The sequence below is a fragment of the Crocodylus porosus genome, unplaced genomic scaffold, assembly GCF_001723895.1.
Source record: "Crocodylus porosus isolate Cpor-Errol unplaced genomic scaffold, CroPor_comp1, whole genome shotgun sequence".
Classification (NCBI taxonomy): domain Eukaryota; kingdom Metazoa; phylum Chordata; order Crocodylia; family Crocodylidae; genus Crocodylus; species Crocodylus porosus.
This window is the reverse complement of record NW_017728928.1, coordinates 3430324-3452951: the sequence shown is the minus strand read 5'-3', so window position 1 is coordinate 3452951 and position 22628 is coordinate 3430324. Positions and strand designations below refer to the sequence as shown.

The 22628-nt window shown below is 44.8% G+C and overlaps 1 protein-coding gene and 1 long non-coding RNA gene across 3 annotated transcripts in view; one reads left to right on the top strand and one right to left on the bottom strand.

The window, feature by feature from the left end:
* Positions 1-2095: 2095 nt before the first annotated feature.
* LOC109314939 lies at positions 2096-14537 on the bottom strand. Its single transcript, XR_002102391.1, has 3 exons — positions 14527-14537; positions 3380-3681; positions 2096-2713 (listed from the first exon to the last, which is right to left on the bottom strand). It is a non-coding gene; the product is annotated as an uncharacterized LOC109314939 (long non-coding RNA).
* The window catches only part of MAP2K6 (mitogen-activated protein kinase kinase 6), a 63305-nt gene continuing 45816 nt past the window's right edge, over positions 5140-22628 (top strand). The window contains exon 1 of one of the 2 annotated variants that reach the window (XM_019542335.1): positions 5140-6300. In XM_019542335.1, coding sequence (XP_019397880.1) covers positions 6123-6300 — 178 coding nt within the window. In that variant the 5' untranslated portion in view covers positions 5140-6122. The remainder of the gene's footprint in view (positions 6301-22628) is intronic. The other variant, XM_019542336.1, reaches the window with a different exon arrangement.

Genomic DNA, 22628 nt, shown 5'->3' with positions numbered 1-22628 from the left:
TTTATAAATTTGATGGTCTGTTTTAAGGCAATATTGCTGAAAATTTTGCAATTTCAGCAAAACACTCCTTCCAGCAAGCACGTTTATTAGAGTAACTGTGGAAAGCAATCTGAAGGCAAAAAACAAAATTGTCAAAACACATGGGGTTAGAATAGAAACATTCATGGTGTTTCTCTGCAGTATTTACCCACAAGATCTATAGCAAAACCAGAAGTTGAAAGCAGATCTCCTGATTCAGTCCTATATGTTAACCACAGACTTAATGTTTCTTTCATTTTCTTGAGCCTTCTTTCCCTCCATGCTCCCCTACAACCCATTTTAATTTTCAGTTTCCATTGTCCACCTCCAGCATTAATGGTAGGGACATTTTTTTTCATGTGCTTTACAAACAATAATCTTGGTCACAAGACTTAACTATATGCTACATTTAAACAAAAATACTTCCGTGTTCCCTACATTGGTTGTGCCAATGACATATGCTTATCTGCATTTTCGGTATAGGACTGGATGGAAAGAGCTCTACGTTTCCCGCAACCAGCGTAGGCAACAATGATGCATGCTTACCTGCAGTTTCAGTAGAGGACCAGATAGAAAGGCATTTCCCTTGGAGACATGGGAAGTTGCTTGCTATCTTCATGCTTCAGGGTCCAGATGGGCAGAAGCTCTTAGACAACCAGCTGAAGAAATAGGATGATGGATGGTGGTGAAGACAAGTATTAATGGAAAAGATGCCAGGAGCATTTACCTTAATTGGACCACCCTGAAAAACTATCAAGGCATGAAACATGCATGTTTCAACAGAATAAGATTGTTTCTATAGTCTGTTGGCGTCTTTCCATCAACATATGCAATGTATCATCTCTTGTGTACAAGCAGAATGCATTCATAATACTGTAATGAAGAGACATCTCCACTTTACATAGAAAAGATATATTAGAACAATAAGGGTCCATCTGCACTAGGTTAGACTCCAAAAAATGCCCATTTGCCTGCACTGCATGGCATGCTGCGTACCAAACAGAGATCATATTGTTGCCATTAGAGTGGAACTTGGCTCAACCTTAGACCCCCAAGTCTGAGGCCTTGCGCATAAGCCAGAAACTTTACTGACAGGCACGGAGCAGGGGTGAATGGGCAGGAAGGTATTTTCACAGTGCTGAGCTCTAGCTCTGTCCAATGCCACGTGGACATGCCCACCTTAGCCCTCTCAATCTGGCAAGATAGACAAATGAGACTCCACAAGAGACTCCAAAAGCTAAAATGGGTAAACCAGAAAATACAGCCCCAGCCCCAAAATATGATCACTTACATTTAACACAACTTTAAAAGCAGACTGGAACAGACGAGAAGAAAAATACCAACACATCATAGACCTTCGAACTAGCTAAGTCTGCCCAACTCTGCCAACCAAAGCTTAAGGACTGTGCATGCCACTATTTAGCTTATGGGCTATTTAACTGCCGTTCAGGATGTGTTAATTAAGGGTCTGTCCGCCTTTCCATAATAAACCCCTCATTTCAAGGAGGTATTGCTTGGTTAATAAAGACATGCTCTACGCTGAAATCTGGCAATATAAGGTCTCAGGCAAGGGCATATTTTCAGCCATTTTTTCCCCCCAAACACTCTGAACATTATGAAGTTATAAAAGTGTACACCTCATTGAGGGTTACTGTATCCTTTTTATTTTCGCCTTTATAACTAAAAATGGCATAAAAAACATTTGCCAAGTGCCTACTGTATAATATGGTCTAAATCACTGGATGCACATTTGCAGAAGTCTGAGGTTGTGGTACAGAAGTTTGCTATAATACATATTTTCCAGTGCATTGGAAAAAACCAGATTCGAGTAACGACTAGTAGCACTGCTCATAATTACAGATCTATGTTCTTCATGAACTACTTCCACAGAAGTCTTAGACCTCAAGGTATCACAATTTTGCTGGAGTACACAGAATTTCCACCGCAGTTTTCACTGTAAGTTGAGAATACCCACTTGGCCCCCAAATCTTCATGATGTGAACTATTTATTTAAATTCTTCTATAACAGACAAAAGCAGAATAATTTACAAAATAATTTACAAATCCATTACCTGCAAACGTTTGAATATGGGGCTTTTTTATTATCTTTTCAATGCTTCACATAAAGGCTACTTTAACTGTAATGTGCACAGCTTTGTTTTTCCTTACCCCAAAATACCACCCCCATCCTTCCTTGTATTACCATGCACCTGTCACTGCTCGGCTTGACTATATAGCATTTTAGCCACTCCTCTTCACTGGCCTGGGTACAACTCCTCCATAGTCTACTTGGGATAGGATTTTCTATTACTCATCTGGTGCATCTTAAGTTGCTTCTTCCATTTCAAACTCCGGATAAACCTTGATCTTCCTAGAACAGCAACAAAAAAAAGACTTCAGATTAAGCATTAATGATTTCTATATCACAAAGCCTAGGCACTCTAGTCAATTGATCAAGACCCCAGTAAGCAAAGATGCCATTCAAAGCAGAGCAAAAGACTTGTTCCTGCTTTAAACGAACTTGCAAACTTAAAGGAAAATGCGAACAGACCTGAGCCCATCTCATCTATTTGGCTGTGTACCCATACTGTCTTCTAGATAACACACGGCTCACATATGCAGAGACCTGTTAATTATGAACCAAATCCATCCCACCACACTACACCAGGGAGGACGTACATCCATCTGTGGGACTCTGTAAAGAAATTTATGCAATGGATCATTGGCGTGGACAAGGCAAGGCACAACCTGAATGATCAAGTTTCTAACTTGAAGAACATCAAATAGGATACGTTTCCCCAAGGCTGATATCTGCTAAAAAAAGGTCACTCGGGGCATTGTGGGGGGACGGTAGTCCGTACCAGATCAACTTTGCCTGTCTAGTTATACCACCACAGCACCCTAGCAAAAATGCCACATAAGGCAACCACAGGCATTTTTCTATTGCAATACTTTCTCTCTAGAAGAGTCAATTCCCAGAACATGAACTCTGCTAGAAAAAGGGTCCTTTTGGCCACATAAATTGTGCTTCCATGAGGAACTGGCAACAAAACTATGCTGGATAAGGCTGTGGTTCTCCCCTCAGCTAAACTGGCAGAATATTTTTTTGATATCGAGATATAGATATGAGAGAGGGGAGGGGGGCTATGGGAATAAATCTAGATTGTGAATCTCAGTTGATGCTTCAACTGCTCATCCCAGGTGGACCATAACAGGCGGGTACTTTGGAGGACAAAGGGAGGTTTCTGCTGTACATAACAGTATACTCAACTCACTAAAAGGTCAGCTTTATGCATGTTAATCAAATGGAAAGGGCTGAGACATACCTGCATCCAGCGCAAGGTTCTAACTGTAGGCTCACCTAATCGACTGGAACAGCTCCACTGCAGCTGCCCGAGTGTGTGATCCTATTCAATGTTTTGAAAGGCTGCTTTTTCTGTTGAACCCAGCCAGAGATGCTCCCCAAACAAGAACAAAAGCAAAATAATCCAGTAAGTGACAATAAGCAAAAATGGACGTTTCCTGCCTGTTCATTGGGGGTCCTTTTCCTCTAGCAACATTTTAACTAAGGGCTTGTCTTGAGGAGAACACAGGATGAAGCTATAAACTCAGGTGTTATCCTCATCTCTGAATTAAATGTTGCTTTAAAACTTGCTGCTGCTGCTGCCAAACAGTGAGCTGCATCACCTTCCCCCAGCCAGGCTAGCCTGAAAGGAGTTGATCGAGTTATCCACTAGAGTTAACAAGTTAGCTGCTATGAAATCCACCTTAACTTGTGGGGACTGCCAAGTGCTGGAAAGGAAACGCTGCTGTTGATACCACATTTGTTTTATCTTCCATCCCCAGATCAGGCAACCTATATGCTTCAAATTAGACACCAGTGGTCCACTGGATGTCAAACTAACCAGGGAGGTAAACGCAGGCTCTGGTCTCTGCTCCATTGCTCAAAATAAGATGAGATGCAGGCAGAAAACATGCACCCGATTCTGCCTTATTTCGTCCAGCCAGAAATTGTGTCATATAATAATAATAATAATAATAAACAGGTACTCGTTACCAAATGCCTCCCTGGCATTTCATACCAATCTCCACAGTCCTACAGAGCTACTGTTACTTTGTTGGAAAGTGCAAATATGCACAATCATTTTGATTAGGAAATAAGCAGAGAACATCTTTACTATTCGACAAATGGCGCCGTAAAAGGATAAACAGGAAGCCAGACTCAGACTCTCTAGAGACCGTAACCAGTAAATAAGCTGCCAATGAGACTTCAAACACCTGCACAAAAATAATTAAAGGAAAGAAAGGAACAGGACTTCAGTGAGGCAGCCCCTTTGCAAGATAAGGTTCTTCAAGCAGAGCAGCACATGCTGTGCATGGAAATGGGACAAGGAAGAAGTCAGGGAATAAAAAAACCCAGCAATACTTATTTTTTGTATGCCCTAATCATGACATAACAGGTGGGTGTGCTCCTGAACAGGAAAGGAAAGGGTCTGGCTGCTGCAGCTGCCCCTTCTGCATGAAAAGGCCAGCTTTCATTTCATTTCTCTTCATCGCCCGCCTCCCCCTTTAGTTGTGGTCATTTTTCTTTTTCTATGGGGCAGATTGATCAGCAGATCCCGGCCTGCTCTTCCCTGCAGGTCTCCAGAGCAGGGAAGCTTGAACCTCGCACACCCAACCGCGCAGGGCCGGGTGCTTTCTCCTGCGCGCTGTGCCAGCCCTCAGCACCTCCATCCCAGCCTTGCAGGGCTCCTGCTGCAAACGGAGGAGGAGCGCGCGTGGGGGGCACCAGAGCCCTGCAAACCTGGGGGCCAGACAAGAGGATGGGGGGGCAAGGGGATGACAGGGGGCAAAATGGGAACTAGAGGCCAGGAAGAAGACGGGACAAGAGGAACAAGGGCACGAAGGGGACAAAAGGACATGGGGCGAGAAGAGGACAAGAAGGGGATAAGAGGAGGGGACAAGAAGGGGAAGAGAAGAGGACAAAAGGACGGGGGGCAGGAAGAGGACAAGGAGGGGTTAAGAGGGCAGGGGGCAAGAAGGGGGTCAGCAGGCAAGAAGGCCGGGGGAAGAAGAGCACACGAAGGGGAGCAGGGGGCTGGGGCGCAGGCAGGCAGCCGCCGCCGTGCCCCGCACCGCCCCGCACTACACTACCCAGCGGGCACCGCGCGGCGGGAGGAAGCACGTCTGCGCACTGGGCTACTCCGAGCCAAGTTTGGAGCTGCGAGCTGCCAGCCCTGGCCCATCATGTAGGTGCAGCAGAGCCTGTGCCATTGGGGAAGGAAAGGAAAAAAAAAAAAAAAGAAAGAAAGAGACTGAGCCCACTTTGCAAGCTGTCCCGCAAGGTGTGCAATTGCACGGGCCTCCCCGCTGCAGCCCCGGCTGCACCTCCGCTTGCACGAAGACTGAGCGCCTGCAGTTTGCATCTTGGCTGCAAAAAAAAAAAAAAAAAAAAAAAAAAAAAAAAAAAAAAGAAAAAAAAACCAAGCAAAAAAAAAAAACCAAGCAAAAAAAAAAACAAACAAAAAACCAAAAACCCAAACCATGTCTCAGGCGAGAGGTAAGGCTCCTACTTCGGTCGCTTTGCAAAATATGCAAGCAGGCGTGCATGCAGCCTCTGGTGCACGCATGCAATTTTCGGGATGCAATTGCATGGTGAAGTTTGAGGCTTTCAATTGCTCTCAGTTGCATTTCCTGTTTAGTATGTGCCTTTTTTTCCCCCCTCTCCTCTCTCTCTGTCTCTGTCTCTGTCTCCTGCAGACACGCTCGCACACAGTTCCTGTAAGGCAGGGCTTGCAGTTCAGCTGTGCATTGACGTTATTTGCATTCTTCTGCTGGGATTACCGAGCTCTTTCTTTTTTGCCTTTTGCACAGTCAGGACAGATAAAGGGTGTCGAAGAGCATATGCATGCAAGGGGGAGGGGAGGGAATTATTTGCAGAATAGGCATAAATGCATCTCGGCTGCGGGTGGCTTCTCCTTGTGCAGAAGCAAAAGCTAAAACTTTTTAACAGAAGTACATGCAAAAAAAAAAAAAAAAAAAGAAAGGATGCAAGATGAAACTGCAGTGGAGTTGCTAGGAATTAAATATATACCTATGTTTCCATGGGAAAGTATTGTTTTGGTGCCAGTACTGAGATCATTTTCCACCGGTTTCCCACCCCCCCTCCCCTCCGGGTAATATTTGTAACTTTTGCACGGAGGAAAGCGAGTGTGGTTTGTACCAGCACATCGCCCAGAGCAGGAGAGGGAAGGCTTGGCTTTTTAGTTTGCATTGAAAAACGTGGGTTTAATGGCTTTGTGTGTTTGCATGCAGAGGGCTGGGGGGTTGCTAAGCTGGGGGCAGTGATTGATTTTTTTTTTTTTTTTTTTAAAGCATTGTGCACTGAGTGCTGGTTGGGATCTCTGATTATGCACTTCTGCTGCCTTGTGTCCCAAGGAGGAAAGCTGGGAAAGATTGTTGTTGTTGTTTTACTTGCAAAATACTTTAAAAAAAAATGTTGTGGGAATGCACTGTTCCTTGGAGGAGCAGCCGGAGATGTTTCGGTTCAGAGTTGGTCTAGCTGCTCTTTATGAAAATAGATGCACGCATGTCACGGTGACGGGGGTCCCAGGAGCGCGCAGATGCAGCTTTTTGGAGCCATCTTCCAAGTTTTAGATTTCATGTTGCAGCTGCTCGTCCTTGCATTTTGCAGCCTTCCTGTAGACCGGGGGGGCTGCATTACTTCAGATCATGCTGAGACTGGGCCTTGCATCAGTCACTTGGGAAAGTGCTCCTAAGACTTTCCGACTGGGTTGCAGGACAAACTGCTCTAATCGATACGCTTAAGACTTTGCGCACTGCAAGGACATGGGGAAAGGGTAAGCTGATCATCCTTTAATGGAGCGGCTTCCAAATCCCACTCCCTTACAAGCGACAGGGGGGAAAAAAGAAATGTGGGTAACAGAAGTAAAGAGTTGTCTCTTTATTGCAGTCGTCTTGTCCAGCCAAGTGGAAATTGTAAAAGTTTCCAACAGAAAGAGCCAAAATAGTTTGATAGAGCGGACCGTGAAAGAGGATGCCCCACAGGATGGACCCTCCACCAGGCTGATCTTCAGCTCTGCGGGGAGGGCTGGAAGGAGGGTGCGTGTGGTTACAGGGGAGGAGTCATTCCTGACATTCCCAGAAAGTTATGGAGATGGAAAAAAAAGATCAAGCAGGACCAGATGCTTGGGAAAAAGAGAGAGAGACCTCTGTGCTAGATTAGGATCGCCTAGCAAAGGGAAAGCAGCCCATCATTTTTGCTTTCAGCCTAGTTCTTTGCCAGTCGCAGCAGTGGTACCGCTGCTCGATACTGTGGTGGCATTCACACCGCCGTTTGGGTGAAGGGGCTCCTTTTTGCGACCTTTTTTTCCCTCCACCCCTCCCGTGCTCTGCTCGATAATATCATTGGGCCTTTAAACGTAGGTTCCTTGCAAGAATATTTTAAATGAGCACATCTCAAATCCAAAAACAGTTGCATTTAAAGTTGCCTGATTCTTCAGCGGGAATGACAGGGGTAATGCACCCCCCACCAGATTTCACGTAGTGTGCAAGAAGTTACCCAGTAAGACTTCAGAGAAGAGCCTGCCGCGCAGATCTGGAATCCCCCTTCGAGTCATTTCTGGCCATTTGTTCTGAGAAGTTGACAGATGGCATTTGATTTGCTTATGGTGCCTCTCTTAATAGAGATGACACACTGTAACGGGGATTATTCAGGGGGCTGATATGAACTTAACCCAAAACGAGAAAAATAAATCTCCTGGCTTTAAACGGAAAGATGGGTACTTCTAGGGACCGCAGATTTGTACATAAGTGGAAATAAAATACCTCTGTTCCTTCAAAACTGCATAGGCAGGACATCTCCTGCAACTCTATCCTTGGTTAGGCTCATGCCGTTCACTAAAAAGTACAGTAACAGTTTTAGCCAGTTTTTGTTCCCCAAAAATAAATGGTGGTGGATGCTTGCAAACCATCGCTTGTGAGACTTGCAGCCAGGGTCTGAACTCCACTGCTGGCATGCAAAGACTTTGTGGCAGGTGAGGAAGAGCAGGATTTTCGTGCTGCAAACACTTGCTTATTTCCCTTAGTTACTGAGGAGACTATAACTAGGTTGAAAGCAAAAAAATCCATCAAAAAAATGAAGCGGGGAGCATATGACATAATAGCTTGTAATCCAGCTATCCCTTCAGTACCTCCACAGTTAATTCCACAGTAATTAATGCAAAATACTCCAGCATATTACCAAGTTTTGAGGACTATGTAGTAGCAAAAGAATTTGAATTAGTGTTTCACTCTGTTATACATAGCTGTCATGAGTAATAGGATAGCATGGGAGAAAGGGAAATCCTATGTTACATAGATTACTAGCTAAACCCTTGCAAATCAGGAGCTATAAGTTTGCGTCAGTCTTACAGCTTGGGTATGTCCAACACTCTTCCCAGTTCATCAGTTAGCATTTATTTTCTTTCTCTTTTTATTAAAAAAAAAAAAAAAGTCTTGTAGACATTTCAGGGTATCTTCATACAGTATCATTACGGTACCAACCATATAGTACCAAACCCTACCAACTGTGTGAGACCAGATAAGTAAATAGCAATATTTAGGTATGTCCTTAAATCCTATTTCTAGTGTTCTTCAGAATATAGTGTATTTTGTTCTCAGTTAAAAAAAATTGATGCTGATAATAGGAGAAGCTAGTCACATGTGAGCCGCTATCATATGTACTTCTGGACTTTGATCAGTCACCACCGGTATTCAGAAGGCTACATTATATTTCTATAACCATCGTCATTAGTTTTTCAGCTGTAAATATTGACTGAACAGATGCAAAACAAAAACAGCAGCTTGTTTCTCATTTCAGTACATTTAGCACCCTTAAAGGTTTTGCCTGGTATAAAATTAATCTCTTTTAAGCATTGTCTAGATTCAAGCTAATTATGCAATATCTAGTTTGCCTACTCAGTGCTACTTCAGAAATTCTTGCCTTTATCGTACTCCCATTATGTAGTCTCTGGCTCGGCAAGAATTTGCAAAGGCAGGGTACAGTACAGCTTGGTGCAGTCAATGAAGTGTCAGTCCAGCAACATTTGCTTCGCTGGCCAAATGCTGCCAACTTGAAGATATTCGCAGGAATCCTCCTCTTTCAGTGCAGTTTTCCTTCATTGCATCATAGAAAAGTAGGGTCCGGAAGGGGTCTCCAGAGGTTATCGCTTTTCCAGCCTCTCCTTCCCGAGGCAGGTTCATCCCTATTCAACCCATCCTATCCACATCCCTTGTCTAACCTATTAGACGAGCTGCAGGCCGCTCAGACGCAGCGAGACACAGTACCTGAACCTGCCATAGGTAAAGCAGGGGCACCACAATGGCCAACATCCTGCTTCTGCAAAGGATGCTAAAATACACTAAAAAAAAAAAAAAAAATCCCAACCGAGAGAGCCATGCCCCCCTGCTGTGGAGGTAGGCAAGGACCCACCCCAGTGTCCATACCAATCTGGCCATAAAATTCCTTCCCGACCCCAAATGTGGCAACTGCTCCAGCGCAAGCCACCTGCTTGGGGCCGTGCAAGGAGCCTCTGAGGGCAGCAGCACGCCACGGACCCGGCACTACCGTACCCAGCGGGCTCCGCGCGGCTTGTAGGTCTAACCCTGAGCAGAGGGGCAAGACCCAATAGCTGGGAATCTGCAGGTTTAAGTCCCAGCAGGAGCACTGGCACATCCCCAGCCTTGGCTGCAGCAAACACAGTGCTATTGAGGAAGGTTAAAAAAAACCAACCCTGCTATAGCAGCAGGGAGGGGAAAAAAATTCCTTCCCAGCCCCATGTGGCAATGATTAAAGCCCAGCAGCCTGGGAAATAACCACGGGGGAATATTGGCATAACTACTCCTGAACCATCCCTGACCAGTGCTTATCCTGGCTCTTCTTGACCCCCTCCAGTGATGGAGATTCCCCAGCTCCCCTTGGTGTCTGTTCTGCTGCCCTGCTTCTAGCAGTGAAGAAGTGTTTCCTGATACCCAGACTGAACCTGCTTTGCTACAACTTTGAGACATTGGTCTGCATCCTGCTCTTTGCAGGGAGTGAGAAAATGTTCAGTTTTAAAGGGACAGTATCCAGTCCTCTCTGCTCTCTTCCAAGCATAGGACTATTTCTGATGTTGCTGATTTTTCTAATTCAGAATTGTATCCAGAACTCATTGTGTGTTAAGGGGGGGGGGGGCAAGGGATGAATATCTTTTTAAAAATCCTATAAGAGATGCCCTCTCTCTGCAGACTATCAGAATTAGCCATTTTGGAAAAACAGAAGGTTAAAGACACAAACACTGAACGAATCACTTGATGCAACTTGACTGTTTTGCACAGCTGACTAAATGGAAGTGACTGTTACTAAGTTTTCTCTTCCATGCTTTTGTGTTAGTTATAGCAGCACTGTACCTGTTTTTATATAGACCAGCTTTTGGCCTTACTGTCAGATCTGCTGCTGTAAGAGCCACTTCATGAGCCTTGCTTGGTCCCACATAGTTTGGGACTGCAAAGGATGCTGTTGGTATGCCATCTGCCAGGGATAAGGAGAGCCTCTGAAGGGCTGCAGCCGGTGCCCCTGCCCCTCTCAGGCCTGCAGTGGGAAGTTGGATGCCAGCTGGCTTCTGTAGTAGGAATGAGAGTTGGACATTGAAAAGTTTACTGCATTTTGTCCTTGGGCTGAAGGGTTGCTAGTTGTCCACTGCACAGACCTAGCATGGTTAAGCTGGATGAGTTGGCTTTCAGACTGCTGGTTCTTTGAGTAGGCCAGTCCACACAGGTGGAAGGAAACCAATTTCCATTTTTTAAAGTCATTATAATGTTAATAATAGAACTGATTAGTCAGTGGGAAAGGATTGGTATAATAGCTCTCTTCCTTGGATGGGACGATTCTTATATCGCATGAAACCTGCTGCCTTGGGAGAGAGGCAAGAAACGTTCCATGAATCTCTTCCATTCATCCGTGAAATAAATATAGCCCCTTCCAGGGGAAGAACAAGGAAGCTGTTTAATAGTGCACAGGGGAAAAAAAATTCAGCCACTTAGGACAGGAAGCAAATAATACACCTCCAATTAAAAAAGCAGGAGGGGAGAATATTTGATTTAGTCAAACTCATTGATGTTAAAAGGGATCTAGGTATCTTGAAAACGACAAATCAAAAATATGGAGTCACGTTTGTCAGGTTTGTAAGTACTTTGGTGACAAGTGGCATCCGAGAGAAATGGAGAGGAGCGGGGAAGGAATGTCCCCCCTTTCCTTTACCTTATAGTTTGGCATCACTTTGGGATGAGTCTGTTTCATCCCTGCTTAAAAAGGTGCATTAAAAAAAATGGTAAGAATCAGAAGAATGATTAAAGAATTCAAAATACAGTATATAAAAAGGAAAAACAAGTTACAAAGGACAGGATAGGCCTGCTAAAATAAATTCTTTAACATGCAGCTGGCCCGCAGCTGGGCTGGGCCTCATTTTAGCGCCCCTTTGTCCGTCACCCCATTGAACTGTCTTTGTCCCGTTTCCTGACCCGTTTCCTGTCTCTTCCTCTGTGCGGTACCTGATCGCATACTGCAAGCATGGCATTTCCAGACACTTAATGGGAGGCACAGCTGCTTTTTCCTGATTTCCTTTTGTGCTTCCACAGCCCAGGGCCGTCAGTGCTTGTTTGTGTGGGGAAGGGGGAAGCACCTCTTCTTTGCTCCGGTTTTGCAGGGAATGCACACGCACGACACAGGCTTAGAAATTGCTGCAGGCAGCCGGTCAAAAATGATGCTAGCACTTTTGATGGCAGCGGGTAGAAAGAATAATTCAGACCGCCTGGAGTGGTGGAGAACATGCCTTGTAATTAGCATTGCAGCCTGATTTTTTGCCCGCCTTGCTAGCCTCGGTGCTGGATACTATGATGATCACGCATACTTTTCTAGATAACTTTGTTTTCAGAGAGCCAGGGTTTAAAACCTTAACCATTGACTCTGCCAGGATTATGTAACATGTTTAGACAGTCTCTGGTCTGGTGACTGGATAAAGCAAAGAGCTAGTCCCTTAATTCCTAAATGTGGCCAGAGCTATAACTCTGGAGGGTTCGTTACCTGCAGAACCGCTTAGCATTTCCTTGGAGGCCAGGCTGGGAACATTTTAAGATCAGCACTATCAGCAAGAGCAATGCTAGCAATAAAGCAGATCCAGGAGCCAGCACTTACCCACATTAGAAATTGTGCCCAGCGGTAATAGAGGTGATAACACATCATCTCAATGTTACATTTAAGGAGGTTTTAGCTTCCATCTCCTCCTCCCTACCCAGTCCACATCAGCAAGTGTAGCTGAAAAATTTCCTTGACAGAAGATCCTAAATGAGTGTGGAAGGGACCCAGGATCTCTTCTTTTGTAGTTTGATTTAAATAATCCCTTAAAAACAAACAAACGAGAGCATGATTCTGGGTACTTAGCTACAATTTTATCCCACCTGTTCTGGGAGGCATTTATCTTGATGTTCTAAAAATGCTTTTCAGCTATAATTTCTTTGCCCGGTCGTTTCCCTTAGTTCATAGTTGTCCAAACCAGATGGTCAACAGCCTTCACTAAAACCCCAGCAAATTACACTCTTGCTGTCACATCTCGTATTTTGCGGCTGACGGCAAGTACAGGAAAGGAAGACGAGGTTCCTAACGGTGCCAGTGTCATCAGTCTGGTATCCCTGTACTGTAGCAAAGCAAGGGATTGAGTTTGCATGCAAGTATGGTGTGAAAACCTGTGTGGGTAGAAGCAGTGGAAGTGGCAGCATTTTGGGGGCCTGTTCAAATTCAAGGTAGAGAGTTCATAAAAAAAGGTGTCAAAGTTGTTTTTCCCAGAGGCCTCGGTGGAACGAGTGGGTATTTCATATTAGATGACCACACAGAGCTCTCTTCTGAGCCTGTGAACAGACGGAGGGAACTGCAACCTTGAAAAACAAAACTTGATCCAATAGATTTTTATTTGTAGGCCAAATTTCCTAGACAGAAAATGCATGTCCTCCAAAGTTAGGAGGGGAAGGTCTTTCCAATAGAGCCATAGCATCATGCTAAACCACTTTTTCCTTCCCCGCGAGTACCGTTTTGCGAGGCAGTTTCACCGGCGTGAGACAGTAAACGATCTTTGCTCGTAAATATAACGATGAGCGCAGAAGTTGGCTTCCCCCGCTGAAGTCCAAGGGTGCTGTCATCTCTAAACTTGCTGGGATAAGGCAGGCAAAAAAACCCAAGTGATGGAAATGAGGGTGCAAAATACTGCAATGATAGCCAATACCAGCTATGGGAATTTCTACTTTCAACAGTTGCTGAAAATAGGACGCTATTTATAATGGCTACATCAGTTGATACTTCAGAGCTGATGCTGCAGCACAGATCTGAATATAAAAATGCAGTTACACGGAAACATCCCCCCACCCTGGATTTTATTCTGAATGACCTTAGAGCATCAGCCTTTGCATCTCTCAGTTCTTCCATGTGAATTACTAACTTAAACGTTAGTAATTACATGCTAAAAATTTTTTCCCCAACTATTGAAGTTGGTTTAATAAAAGATATGAGATTCACCCAAAGAACTTGTCCGACTTAAATGTGGAATTTATGCTCTAGATGTATAGCAGATCCACATCAGCCATCCTACAAGGAGCCTTTAACCACTCCTGCATTTTTTTATTGAAAAAAAGTCACAGGATCAAAAAGTCAAAGGGAAAAAAGAAGCATCCCTCAGAAATATGGGGAGCTTGATAATGGTAGCTATAAATGGAATAGTCATTAAAATAATTTAAAAAACCCTCCTTATGAAGTAGTTTAATATATTTTTGCCCCTCTCCTGACTCGATTTCTCTAAACTTGGTGTGCTCACTTGTTACGTGCTTTACGAAAGCTTTAGATTAGTCACATTACGCTTCCAGGTAGCCCAGCTGCAGAGTCAGTCTCCGCACTCCTCCATGCCCAGGCATGAGCGAATGCAAAGTTTCCACCCTGCCCTTCCTCAACACCTTTTTCATCTTACAAATTCATTCCCCACCCACCTGCAGTTGTGCAAATAAGCTCCAACTCAATGCTGGGTCCTACTGGCTACATTCATTAGGGAGCCCATTAATGTTGTCCAACATAGGACTGAGGCCCCCTTCTTTATTTGCCTTTTATGCCAGCGTTTCTAGTTACCATCCCAGTGTCTCACACGATATGCAAATCTCCTTTCAGTCTAATTCAGTAGCAAACACCATCAAGTTTGCCTCCTACCTAGGGTTTCACTGGTCCAGGGGCAAGACTGGGGCCAACAGAACACAAATACTTCAGATCAAACTAATGCTTTTCACTTAGTCTTGCCTATTGAAAGAAAAAGTAGGATTTCAGTGCCCCGCATACATGGCCTTACTGAAGCTGTATCAAAGCAAGAGGCCTAGAAGTCATCCTGCTGGGGCAGGGTTTCTGTGTGCCCAAGAAGCATCACAGCGGACCAGCTGCACTTGAGCAGCAGTCAATACCTCCCGTCCTTATGAGAGCAGTGGCTGATGAAGCAGGTTGCACGACTGGCGTTATTTCTAAAGAAAGAGCTGGTCTGGACATCGGCTCCATTCCTGAACTGAACAGCACAAACCTGTAGCTAATGTGGGAACATGAGAGTGAACACCCAGCCACCTGACCAAGAGGACTCACGTGCATTAAAAAAAATAAAAATATTAAAGAATGAAGTGGCACACATTAACGTCTCATCCAGTCAGAGCCAGTATAAGCGTGCCAGACCCTGGTCTGCAAGTGAGCAACAAGAGTATCTTATCTGAACAGAAGTGAATTCCAACAACATGATCTTGCAAGGTCCCTTCCAATCTCTGAAACATCCCCCTCCACATCAGTTTTTCTAGGTTGAAAGTGCTTTGGAGCAAGGACTCGTTCAGTATTTGGCCCAGAAGAGCAGGGTTCATGCGCCACGAGAACGCGACCAGTAATTGTAGGGGATCAGAGGAGCCATTTTGTCGTTTTTTCTAGCAAGGCATAAAAAGAAACAAACCCAAAACCTCCTTTTACATGAGCTCAGCCCTTCTGGCCTGGCTGTTTCTTTTTATTGGCTGGCAACCCTGGGAATCTCCCATCCTGAAACAGAATCTCAATGAGAAACTAGCACCATCTGAGCACTGCTCAAAGGCCTTGATTTTATAATCGGGTGAAGGTCCTACTTTTCTTTTCTTTAAAAAAGAAAGAGGTGGTGTGGTTTGAAGGTCATCCTGTCTCCTTTGAAACTGGCAGGAAGTTTGAGGGGCTTCAGAAACCCTGGTGAGGAAGTTTGGCTGCTTAGACATCTTTATTATTATTATGAAAATCTCCCGGCATAAATTTAAAAAAAAACCTAGAACGGCTGCAAGATGTAGGACTCATCTGAGAGGGACGAAGCCTGTGGAAGCAGGGAGAGAGTGGCTTGCACCATGTCAGGAGCTGCTATAGTTAAGCAGCACATGAATTTTGGGAGAATAATGGAAGACAGCTACATCTTAGACTATAGTTTAAAAGTGCGGTTGTGCTTCAAGGAAGGTCGTATCCTCCTTGTTCATACACATCCCCTTCAGTTACACAGGTTTATTGGGTCCAGTTCTCATCACCTCTGCAGCCACGGCTCAGATGCTTCATTGCTTGGCCCACACAGTAGAAGGCCCAGTCCGTACCACTTGTGCAACCCCCGGTCTCCAATAGTGTCATTCAAGGCATGGTTTGCAAGCAGTGGGTCTCCCTCCATGCTCCTCCATCTAAAAGCTCTGCAGGGACTTCCGGCAGTGAGAAGAGTAGGAAAGAACCGACTTGCATTGTCAGATGGCAGACGGCGTTTTCAGGCCTGCGCACAGGGAAGGGGGAAAAGCAGTCAAAACTTGTGGAAGGGGTGATCTCTTTTATTAGACCAACTAGATATTTGCAAACACATCATTTTATTTATTTGCAAGTGTTCAAGCACTCTTGCCCTTCATCAGGCATAGGAGAGAGCAGAGATTGGAAAAAGTTCTCCTAGGTAGAAATGAAAACTCGTATTTCAGGGGCGAGCTGAAGGTGTGGTAAAGTCTCTTGTTTGGAATAGTTCGTTTTGTCCAGGTTGGGCACAGAGAAAGGTTGAACAAGTCTTTTTACCTCAACGTTGTCTGGTGGCCAGCAGGATGTAGAAGTGTATTTCCTTCTGGTTGTGGTGTTCCAGATTTCACAGAAGGCTCACGGGAAAGTTTACTAGGAAAACTGAACACACTTGATATTTAAGATGTGCAGAGACGATCTTGGAGCCCACAAGCCAGTCTTGCAGATTCACTTCTCGCAGAAGCAGCACACTGATCTGGAGCTATATTCCTCAATACTTCCCCACTTAACCACAACAAGTAAAAGTTTTCAGACACCAGCATGCCCACAGATTTTTTTCTGTCCCGGTTACCTAAAAAGTACATGGTTGGCAGAGTAACGTACTACTTTAGGAGGGCCCTGCATATCCGTCTTTCTTCAACTTGCTTCATGCTAGGATTCTCCTCCCAGATCTCAGTAAGATCTGAAATAAAGCAAGGCATAAGATCTGAAAGGAAACATCTCCACATACATCAAAACTGCTGCTTGCACAGGCACCTTCAAAGAAACCTGGTGTGAGCAGCTATTGCATCTTCTGAAAGGGCAGGGAAAAGCAAACTTAATCCAAGCAAACTTAATCCACATTACAGAATGATCCTCTGAGAGATTTGTTCTGGGAAGGATGAAAGAATCGACCTCTTTTGAGGGCCCTCAACAATGTGCCCAGCACCAGTGAGACCGAGAAAGTCCTATTAAAAGGTCCTGAATTAATTCCAAGGGACCAGGTTTAGGGCACAACAGGTATGCTGGACAAAGCTACAACACTACCCTGTAGAGAGAAGGTCCCGGCCCCATGAAGATGCACAAATAACCCTGGATAATGCCAGGTGAGGAGTTGCACCAGAGACCTGGGTACACTAAGGAAATGGGAACCACATCCATGTAGAAATAGGAATTTTTGTGCTTCTCTCCCACTTCTCAGACATGCAAGGGGCTGAATGCAAAGCGAGCACCTTGCAGCCTTGGGGTACAGGAGCATTCGCTTCAGCTAATACCTACATGGACTAAACAGCATAGCAAGCTTTCGTCCTTTTAGCATGAATGGAGTTTCCCTCGTACTACTGAGCCGTTTGAAACTCAGCCTGTGATTTTGCTCAAAAGGTTTGGTACTTTCCCAACAGGAAGCCAGAAACTTTCTATTGGGGAAAGACATCATCTTGCATTAGGAGAGCAAAAAAACAACTGTATTTTGTTTGAGCCCTTGAGTATTTATTCTCTGCACTTCTGAATACGCTCACTAGTTTGGAGCACTCGGTAGGAGATCTCTTTTAGGATCAGCATTTTTCTCCTGTAAAAGGTGTTCCCTAAGAGTAGCTTGTTTTAGAGAGAAACCTTTACACCTGGCGGGGAGAGGGCAAACAGAAGAGCATCGGAGGAAATCTTAACCTTAACCTTAACCTTAATTTGACAAGTTAAGGTTAAGAGAGAAGGAGTCACCTGTGTTGTGACTCCTGTGTGAAGGAGTCAACCCTTTCCCCCACCTTTCATAAAAGCATAGAGCTGGGGGTTGCTGTTGCAGTCTCAGAGGTTACACTGGATATGCATTTCTTAAGCATATGACTTAGTGAGGTTGAAATCAGTGGGGATATCGTCATGCTTCGAGTTGGGCACATATAGGAGTTTACAGGACAGAGGCTGTCTCTCACCTTGCGTGGTAATCTGCTTGAATCTGTAGTAGGCACGCTTGCTTGCTTTTCTGTTTCTCAGCTACTGTTATCCATTTTTACCACTTATTTTTCCCCCCTAAAATACCACTTATTGTTTCCCTTTAGAAAAGGATAATTGATTTATCTTTTTTGTTTTTTGGGGTTTTTTTTTTACAACCAGAAGTAAAACACAAGCATTGCACAGGAAGCTCCAGAGAGATTGTAGCAAGGATGCAGAGAGATCCTTGCAACTTGTGATTGCAAAGGGCTGGGGATTTCTGGGGACGGTGAGATTGGAGCCGCCTGGCCTGGCGGGGCTGGGGTGAAGAGCTGCAGAGTGTCGAACTAGAGCACCCTGTGGCGAAAGGCTCTTTCCAAGTTGAAAATAAAACTGCTGAAAACTGCAAAAAGGGGGAGAGCTCCCTTTAGTATATGCACTTTTGTGTCTTCCAGGGTAAATCTAGAGGTTTAGTAGATAGCAGGCAATGATTGAAATTCATGCTCATGAATGCTGGTTTCTTTGATTTGGCTGAAGAGGATTTAGCCTCTCACTGAGATCGGCTAGAATATTATTTGTAGGGGTTTTTCTTGGAGGGCTTGAGAAGATGTCTTCCGTGGCCCTGACCCTGCTAATGTTTCTACATGTAATTTTGAGCTTATTGGGACTGCTTGTAAAGTTGTGCGTGCATGTAAGCGTGCCTGCTAGGACAGGCTCCTTTTTTTAAGCACATTTCCCTCTCTCTAGCAGCTCTGCCCCTTCACTGTGCTGCGGGGTAGTTTCCTGGAGAGCACAAACAGATTGGCTTTAACAACAATTATTCTGGCTAAAAATATTAGGGTTGCAGATGTAGCAAGAGCAGTTCATTCTTCCCCCAGCATCATTTTCCTGTTTTAGATGCTGTCATATCACCGGTAGTCCAGTAGTTAATCTCCGGGCACTGGGAATCTGAGTGATGAGGATTATCTTCTGGTTTTCAGACCTGTTACATTTAAACCTGCTAGTTTGTGGGTGAGAGATGATGATGCTCACTTGTTTAAGGGGAATCTATACCAATTTGCTGTGTTGAATTGCCAGCAGAGGGAGTACAAGTTAACTCCCAACCTCTGCCACCCAGAAGAGTTTAATAACATTACTGATAATGCTAGCAGAAAAAAAAATTACTCATCAAAAGCAAAAGGATGTTTAACAGGTGAGGGCAAATTGGCCAGAAAATAAGGTATTAGAGGAGCTAAGGCTAATGGACACGTATATCTGAAACCTTTTTAAAAAAAGACACAGTGGGATGTTTTTCAGCAAACAAGCATTTTCCTGCAGCCCAGTGCAAGCCAAGCACTGCGGTGTTACCCGAGCACACACAGACTGAGATCTCACCAGACTCCCGCTGGTACCTGAAGCCAAACATAAACAGTCCCATCTCAAAAATTAAATTGTTTAGGATTTCATTTTGCAATGCTCACAGGTATTATTTGCAATTAAAAAAAAAAAAAGGGCAAGTGGTTCTAAAATAACTTTCCATTTGACACCATGCCACTTTAAGGACAGTGAAGAACAGCCTGATGGGACTGTAATACTTGGAAGAAGGGAAATGTTTCCATGGGGGGGTTCACAACGATATTTTTGCATCACTGATTTTTGGCGTTGTTTTTTTGCATCCCAAGGTGATATTTGCTTCCAAGGGAATATCATGAAAATGCCATATACACTGCGGTTTGCGTGCTGCACTTTTGCTTGCAATGAAACTTCTGCTCGGTGCAAGAAGGAAAAAGGTTTAATTATAAAAAGTTTGTTATGGGGAAAAAATATTCAGAATACGAAGTTCCTGGCATTCTAAGGATAAACATTAATGACATTTAGGGTATAAACCATCTATTTTTCTTAAGTACTCTTAAGCATAATCAGAATAGTATTTAACAAGTGTAAATATTCTGGGTTTCTCTGGAGTGTGCTGTCAGTAAAAGATGGCTGCAAATGCAGTATAAGTTGCCAACACAACGTTTATAATCTGCTGAACCAGTTAAATCTGTTCTCAGTAAAACGAGACCCCTGTGTCTGACTTGAGCCCGTGGTAACAGAAATAAAACTAGATCCGATTGCTATGTAATGCCCATTCCACTTCCTCTTATCATCCTGAAAGGGGGTTACATGCACCGTATGCAAATAAATATGACGGGAGGAGAGTTAAAGTGGCACTGAAGTGGGATGTACTACATGTATGAACTGGAAATTCAAAGGGAGATGACACCTTTGATGTGCTCTGCTGTCATGTTTTTATCCCCTGCTTCTACAGGGAGATCTCCCCCTTTCTATGCGGGTGAGATGTCATGTTGACTCCTGGGGAACTGCTTCTGGGTATAAAAATAGATGTTTGCAGAATAATAGCCTGAGCGAACTATGCAAGTAAATGGTGCTTTTCACAGATGTTACAGGGAATGAGACCACAGTGCAGCAGAGCCTGCAAGCATGTGCTTAAGTCTATCCCTGTTCAACCCATCACTTAAGTACACCCTTAATATAAAGTGTCTAAGTGCTTTGAAGAACAGGGAATACATTGCTGAATGAAGTCCTAAGGTCAGGCTTCATTTTGGAAATGAAGAGTTTTAATAGCTTAAACCTGACTTGGAAGTGGAGAGGAGTACAGTGCATGGAGGTAATGGGCGCAGTAATATTCTTGCAGAAGTCTGGTGCTTTTGCAGAGGATAAAGAGAGTTGAAATACCACCCAGCTTAGCTGATGAGAGTACATGCTGAAGGCCTGACTCAGAAGCCTGAAACGCTTGCAGTCTTAAGTCACGTAGAGATTTAAGAGCGCGCATGGACACTTTCCTGGATAGGGACCTGCTCCTGAACAGGGCCTTACAGTATGGGAAGCCGAAGAAGTCAGCAGCATCCTGTTGTGTCGCTGCAATTTTCCACTCCAGTTTGTATTTCCTCGTCTTGGATGTGCTGCCACTAAAGTAGTAAAAAGCCTTTGGCTTTTGAACATCCCTTGTTGCTACTGCCGTGGCTGGGGGAGTGTGCAACGGAGAGGGAGGTAACAAGCCACAGCATTAGGAGCCCCTGCCCCAAGACACCCTGCATCGTTGCTCTGGTCCTGGCTGTCCCCGCGTGTCCGTGCACGGCTTTGCGTGCTGCAGCCCTGCGAGACCCAGGAGTAAAATTCAGACTGGAATCTGTGCTTGAGCTGCTTAGTGCAGTTATTTTCCCCGTTGCAGCCGGGGCTGGATTTTTCTGGCTTTGACAATATGCCCAGCATACCAAGCGGCTGATCCTTAGCAGATGACGACTGCCAGGGAGCCGTGGCAATTAACACCCATTGCAGATTTGCCCCTGAATTTGTGCCAGCGGGCCCACATCATGGCAAAGGTGCTTTTAAGGGAAAAGGTGTGGGGGAGGCATTTTTCAGACCTCAGTCGAACAAAACTTCACTGCATACGCATAAGAGCCTGAGAACTGAAACAAGACTTTGGCCTCGAACAAAGGGCTCCAGGGCTTCCCGGTAGGGAGGAGGAAGCATGTTGCACATGCATGTACCGTGCACACACACAACCGACACCCCTTTGGGACTCAGCAGACTGTTTTCATGCCAACTACTGTGGAGTAAGCTATGGAGAAATGCTGAGAAGGCTTAGACATCAGCGCAGCCCCGTTACCGCATAAGCCTGTATAGTGAGTTAAGAGCAAGAAGAGATGTTTTTTAAGCCGTGCTGGAAGCCCATAAAAACTCAGAAGCAAATCCAAGCTCTGGCCAGGGCTGCAACAGGAACGGTGTGCGAATTCACGCCAAATCCAAACTTCCTCCTTTTAGGGTTTGCTGCCTTCTGGAAAACGTCTTCCAAAGCAGGCTATCAAACAGACTTGTAGTGGTGTGCTGTCACCAGAAGAAAGTCAGCTGTGGTGTTCGGAGCGGTCTGGTAGGTTAGCGTGGCTGTAGGTGTGAAGTGAGAAGGAGCGACTGGAGGAAGGAGACTGCAAAGCGTCCACGTGATGCCACCCCCAGGCTCTTGGGACGGGAACCACAGACCCCGTCCTGCCGGAGAAATGAAGGGAGCATCTACCTGCAGAAAGAAATATGCAGGTGCCTTCAAGCCGAACAGCCCTGCTGAAGAAGGACAGATCGCTATATCCTATGGAGGTCTCTTGCTGCAGACGGGGACGCACAGCACGGCCAGTTTTCCACGGCAAGAAATAAGAGTTAGATCTCCTGGGGCCGGATTTGCAAATCAAATAGTGTAAATCAGCATTGCTCTACCGAGCGCCGTCTCCACTCTCATTTGGATGCCAGAACTGCCATAAGTTTGCAAATCTGGTTAAATTATCCAGCTTGTGTGTTCAAAAGGCCATAAGCCTTTCTCTCTGGAGCAGGGATGATGCAAAGCTTAATTGATTAACATTTGGAAAGCTCTATACATTCACATAGGGCATAGCTCTGAGAGTATTGCTTTTTTCCACCAGGGATAATGAGGTTAATGGTCCAGTGACAATACTTGTCATCAGCATAATAGACCAGAACTGGTCTCTGGTAACACCTGGGCAGTCTCCAGCAAGGCATCTTTAAAAATAGGGGAGGGAGGAAGAAAGGATAATTAAAAATGAAATAATCCTGGTGGCTTTCCTCCCCTCCGGGTGTTCAGTGCACAGTACTAAGGGGCAAGTTCGGAGGTCTTACCTCTGTTTTTTAACTCTGGCGAATGACTAAGGTTTTGGCCATGAGGTTTTGAAAACAAAGCCGCCACGAAACGAAGGGTTACTAATGAATGCCTCCAAAAAGGGGCTGGCGGCCTCTTGAGGAGCCGATTCGACAGCTTGGCATTCCTGTGGATTTCCTAATTTGA